The sequence below is a fragment of the Epinephelus moara genome, chromosome 22, assembly GCF_006386435.1.
Source record: "Epinephelus moara isolate mb chromosome 22, YSFRI_EMoa_1.0, whole genome shotgun sequence".
Lineage (NCBI taxonomy): Eukaryota > Metazoa > Chordata > Actinopteri > Perciformes > Serranidae > Epinephelus > Epinephelus moara.
Window position 1 is genome coordinate 19,346,485 of NC_065527.1, and position 6,000 is coordinate 19,352,484.

Here is a 6,000-nt window from a genome sequence, read left to right on the forward strand (position 1 = left end):
GTCCAAACTCTGCTGCCCCATTTACAGCGCAGTAAAGCAGGATTAGGTTGCAAGCCGTCCTTTTGGCTCAAACTATCGTCAAAAAAACCACTCCCCTGATATTGAGTCTCAGTTATTCGACTCATTGTCTAAGTAAGTGTTGAGAACTGCTATTCCTTCAGTGTGAAAGTCTTTTCTTTCCCAAAGACAGAAAACAGAGTTAAGATTTAAAGGAATAGTAAAGCAATTTGGGAATTATGTCTATTTGCTTTCTTGCCAAGAGATAAATGTGAAGATTGGTACCACTGTCATGTCTGTACACTAGAGTTGTAGTTTTGCTTATATATATCACAAAGACTGGAAACGGGGGGAAAACAGCTTGCCTGGCTCTGTAGGTGCAAAGGTGTAGAAATTAAATTCATTTAAATTTTTATACCTTTTGTTTCTTGTATTGATTAAGCATGGTATTATGTGGTAATTAAGCTCCTTTCCCACTGGACAGAAACCCCCAACATTTTGCTTTTGCTTTTGTTCGAGCTCCGTTTGGCAGTTATGGAAACATGACACCTGGGTGGACAGGCTAATTTTCGCCTCATTTCCAGCACAATGTTATGACACGCGTCACTTCTCTTGGTAACTTCTGCAACTCTTTGTCATCTCCACCACAAATTAGTTGCGCCAAGTTTGAAGGAGAGGCCGAGGCCTAGTCGTTATGTATATGGATATTTTTTAAGACATTTCTTTCCTACATGCACACAGCATTTCAGGTCGCTGAAAAAGGACCTTTTTTAAGTCTCCATCCAAGGTGGAGATTTTCAGGAAACAGTTTTTAGTGTTTGTGTTCACATGGAAAATGGCCTGTAATGTCAGGGTGTGCACCGTTACATCCTTTGTGAGGCGTCACAAATGAGGTGACATTTTGTGCAATGGTGGACGTGACCAAAATGGTGCTGGTTCTAACCTTGCTAACAGGACTTTTTTACATGACACAAATGTAGATACTCTTTCACTATATTGATATTTGGATGGAGATTTTTTTATAACTGTGTGTGGAGGAAAAACCCAGTTTTCAGAAACACCTGTGTACGTGTTAGCTTGGCCTGAGTAAGTAACAGATGTAAAAAGACATAACCACCCTAAAGTTGTCACTGGCCTCCTTGCGGCTTTCTACTGCCTACTAATCCTGTTTTCCGAAGCGTTTGTGACGTTGAATGTGACACCCCAGAAAACAACAGAAAGGCATACTTACCTGCTGGCAATAGAAAAGGAGTTGCCAATTTCTTTTGCATGCTAATTTTGCGTGCTATTTTTAGTGCAAAACGAGTGCTAGTTAGCTTTAATGATGCTAGCAGACAGATTTTGTTACCTTTAGACAGCAAGGCTCGCTGTTTCCCCCGTTTCCAGTCAGTATGCTAAGCTATGCTACATATTTACTGTTAAAGACATGAGAGTAATATTTTGGAATATTTCATCTACTTCTTGGCAAGAAAAAACAACAACATATTTTTCAAAGTGTCTAACTACTCCTTTAAACTTGTGCTCTCGTGAAAGCTGTAAATGGAGAAGTTGTAATTCCATCTGCTTTCTCTCCCTTCAGTCTATCAACCAGGGCTATGGATCCTGACTGCCACTTTCGAGCTGACCAGAGGTCATGATGGTCACTCGAGTGTAAGAAGATTCCGATCTACAAAAACCCATGAAGAAAAGCGCTGCAGTGGATCCAGCAGGACCACTGGAGGCTTCATCTCAATGTTCTCAAAACAAAACTTTGCACATATACAAACTTTGCCTGTACCAGAACATGACAATCAGTTAAGCGTGAGGACCAACGTGTGCAGCCAATCATCTGCACATTCTGACTGAAATATAAGCCAATGCCACAACAATGGCAATACTGAACCCAATGAGTTTCTTTATTTAATCGGAACACGTGAGAAGAGATGCGTAAAACACTGGGGATGAAGACGGATTCATGATTTCCCCCGCTACAAGCAGCACACCCACTTCTCACTTAAGTGGCTGCAAACAAAATCTAGAAAAGGCTTTTACAAGCACAATATCCCCTCATGGTGACGCCTGTGACAAGCAACAAGCATGTTGTTAAATCAGTTGCCATCTATGATCCTCGGATGCAGGGCCCAAGCAAAGACCTATATTACTATCTGATTCTGAATCAATCATTTAGTAACATATTCTCACTGCAAAGGTGGTTATCATTATGATTTTTGCATCCTTTATAGTACAGCCATCCCATCTGCATAGATGCCAAATGAATCTTACAATCAACTAACTGCTTTAAATACAATCAAAACCTAACTGTTGGTTACAGTTTCCTTCGGCACACAGTGTAAAGCCAGAACAACAGTCTCTTGACTTTCAGTGTATAGAAGAAGTATTTCTTAAAGTGACTAAGCCTTTTGAATAATGGAAATACTTCACAAAAATAATCTGACATTATAATGTGTTTTGTTCACTTTGTAATAATAATATTAATCATAATAAAGAATATATAAGACATTTCAAAACAGTGATACAAAGTGCTTCATAAAAGACCTGACATGAAAGAGACGTGTGAAAATTTAGGAAAATGTTCAACTTAAAGGGGCACTCCACTGATTTTACAGCACAGCCTGTGAAAACGATTCCTTAGGGGGTTTTATTGGCTCTGGAGGAGAAGTCTAAGATGATAATATCTCTGCTTGGGCGGAGAGACTCCAAATCCAAATGATATCCGATCCAAGGGCCTTTGCATTGTCATGGACGGATGTCCTCCATTTCTAAATCACTTTAAACATCGGTATGTTTGCTAGCTACCGCTACTACTTGTGGTTTTGGTAGATTTTTTTTTCTTCTTAGGAATATGGCAACACTGTACGGATACAAGCCTAATGCCCTACAGATGTGTTCTGGCCAATCTGATTACATTCCGACCATGCGCTTTTAAACCTGGCACTTACATCTGTTTTGCCAAATACAGGTAGAGATTGCATGTTGATTCAAGCTGTAAATGGGGTCAAAGATTGCCGATATTTAGCCTTAGCTACTTAGATCTTTACCATTCCTTTTAGGACACGAAAACGATCCAATGAAAACGGAATTGTTTCTCATTTTCGTTTTGCAAAAAGTTCCGCCTTCAGACAACAACGTTTTGATAACAATGGCTGTGCACACGGATCCGCAAAAATGACCAAAAACGCCGTAATATACATGCCAGGCCAGCAGTTGGCGGTGTGACGTAATGAAACAACACGCGCCCAAGCACATGCACTTCCTTCTACAGAGCGGTGATGTAAAAACAAACAAAATGGCAACCGCACAAACGTTTATCTGGATGAACGACGAGGTGGAGTTGCTACAGTAAACCTAAACTTTGCTGGAGAAGCGTTGATAAATTCACAGGGTGAGCAGCACAAACAGAGCTCGGGAGTCCGCCATTGTTGTTGTGATGGTCAACTTTCTTGCACATGCCTACTGACTGGAACCGTAATGCGCATGTGCGAAAAGTCTGCGTTTTCAGAGGAACTGCATAGTGCAAGATTACATGACAACGGAGACGGTGCTGTTTTCAAAAGATTGCACTCTGGAACCTGTTCTCAAAAACGTTGCGTTATTAGGCACCCAGAACGCCGCTGTCGTGTAAACAATCAGCCAAAATGCAACATAAGTTTACAGTTTTCGGTTGAAATTGTCGTCATATAAACGGGACCTTATTATCTGTGTCTTACGAGGCCTCTAAATTAATGGAAGTGCAGTACTAACTTACTGGGGTGCCCCTCCCAATTTTACAGAAAACAAACTACATCAATTTATAATTGTCTGTAAAGGAACACTTAAGCCCCCGATGATCAGCTGCTGCTTTGAATTTGGTAAGAAAACTGTTTGTCTCGCATGCCTTCATGGTGAACGAAAATCCATAAACAGAGAAAATACTTAATGAATTGGAGTCACTGGGGTCCATCTTTAAAAACAGCAAAACGATATCATCTGTATTTTGGATTCTTTGCTCACTGTGGAGGCTGGCAGGAATGCCAAAGTTTTCTTCCTGAATTCAACATTACATGAGGTGAGTAACTGATATACAACAGATCATTTGGGGGGTGAGGTATTCCTTTAAGACAAGTTTTGCTATCTGAAATATCTGAAAGACGATATGACAGCTGAAGCTTCTCAGCAGCAGCCGGGCTCAGCTTTAGTCGACAGTTCTTAATAAATGGTTGTCTCTTTGACAGATACATCTGAGAGACAGTGTTGGTCTAAAGCGTAAATTAACGAAGCCTCAAAAGTCATGAATCAACCTGAAGAGCTCTAAAAAAAATCATAGCCTTCATGTCTGCCATTCTCATTATTTATCTTTTTAGCCTTTTCATGTTTTGTTGTACAGCACTTTGTAACATTGGTTTGAAAAGTGCTGTATGAATACATTTTTAATAACTATGATTATGAACATGTGCAACTGGAAACAAATCATATTATAGCAAGTAGTGAATTACTCATCTGTTGTGTTTAATGTTTCTGAAGCATAGATGTGCAACAGTTCTGCATGTGCTTTTTAAATGCGAGGACGAGTAAGTCGATTTGTTGTCAGATATTATTCTAATGTACAAAAAAAAAAATTACCTTTGACATGGCTTTCTATTTGGAAGGCATCTTTTTTTATCCAACCTGCTGACTCTTCCGTTTTTTTCAGAAGAGGGTGGCATTCAGCCTTTTGCATTATACAACATAAAAAGTACTGAGAGAAATGACTGGACAACAAAAAGAGGCGAGACAGTGAAAACAACAGAACAATAAAGAGTTTCCAAGCAGGGATATGTAGTATATGTGCATAGGATTTGACTGCCTTACAGTCTGTGCCACAGGGCCCAAAATAATGCCAATACAAAAAAACTTGTACACTTTGTATATTAAATGTCCTTTTTTTGTAGTCAGGTGATGAATTAATAAGCAGTGTGTTGGTTAACTCCGTATGTTAGTCAGAATCATTTATATTACAGATTTCATGGTTGATATAATTTATCTTAACCTCTTGCCTTTAAAAAGACATTTTCTTTCAAGATAAATATCAAATGATACAAAGTTATATGTTTATGTTACCAGAAATGTATAAAATAGCTTAATGTATATCTATTCTTATATGTAAAATGTATTCAAATCAAGGGTAGGCCTTCAGGCATGTTGAACTTGTGGTAAAAACTGATTCTTATATTATTAACTCTTAATGCTGCAATCCAGAAACTACAGTGCTATGGCGTGACTGCGTTCATGGGATGAGAGCTGAATAATTTCCCAGCATAGCACATTTCTGTGGAACAATACGACAAATTCTTAAAGTATCTCGCCTATGTTTGTGTAACCAAAACAGCAGTGGTGCTTTCAACAATACTGGATTGCAGTTTTAAGTACTCTTTTGAAATATGCGTTTTATTTATTTGGCCTGCATTGCAATACAGTATTTTGAAATGTTATACTGCACTTCTGTTTTCATTTTATGAGAAGTTGCAATCCATAATCTGACAGATGTTTATAAAGATATAAAAATCTATGATATGCCCATGTATTCTTGAAACTTTTTTTTTTTTTTGTGTTAGCTGCAGTGGTACGGTGTGCTACCTCTGAAATCTTCATACCACAACCTGAGAGGATACTTTATTCCATGTGGCTAGAAAAAAACCTCCATTTATTTAAGAGACAATGCTAACAAAGAGTTATAATTTTCTTTCCTGGTTGCTCGTTCATTGCTATTTTAGGATTTCCTATATATAACTTTTGCCATCACAGTTTGTCCTGTTTACTATTGTATTTAAGTGCCGTTACCATTATAACCATACAAATCTCCTTTTAATTACAGGATGAGATGTTCCAGGTATTTGTCAGACTCTCAGGTGTTATAAGGAACACAGAGATATTGCTAGTAAGAACTTTTGATATCTTCAATGCCAAATGCACAAAAATATTGAGACACAATCTTTGGCAAGTGACCATTTAAGCTAAATACAATTCAAAAATAACTTGAAAAGATGG

General features: G+C 38.4%; 1 protein-coding gene across 1 annotated transcript in view; it reads left to right on the forward strand.

Annotated features, from left to right (window-relative positions):
• Positions 1 to 3,575, forward strand: part of LOC126383777 (ras/Rap GTPase-activating protein SynGAP-like) — a 58,908-nt gene extending 55,333 nt beyond the window's left edge. Inside the window, exon 21 of the mRNA XM_050034447.1 lies at positions 1,577 to 3,575. Within this exon, the coding sequence (XP_049890404.1) occupies positions 1,577 to 1,603 (27 nt within the window). The 3' untranslated portion in view covers positions 1,604 to 3,575. The remainder of the gene's footprint in view (positions 1 to 1,576) is intronic.
• The last annotated feature ends 2,425 nt before the right edge of the window (positions 3,576 to 6,000 follow it).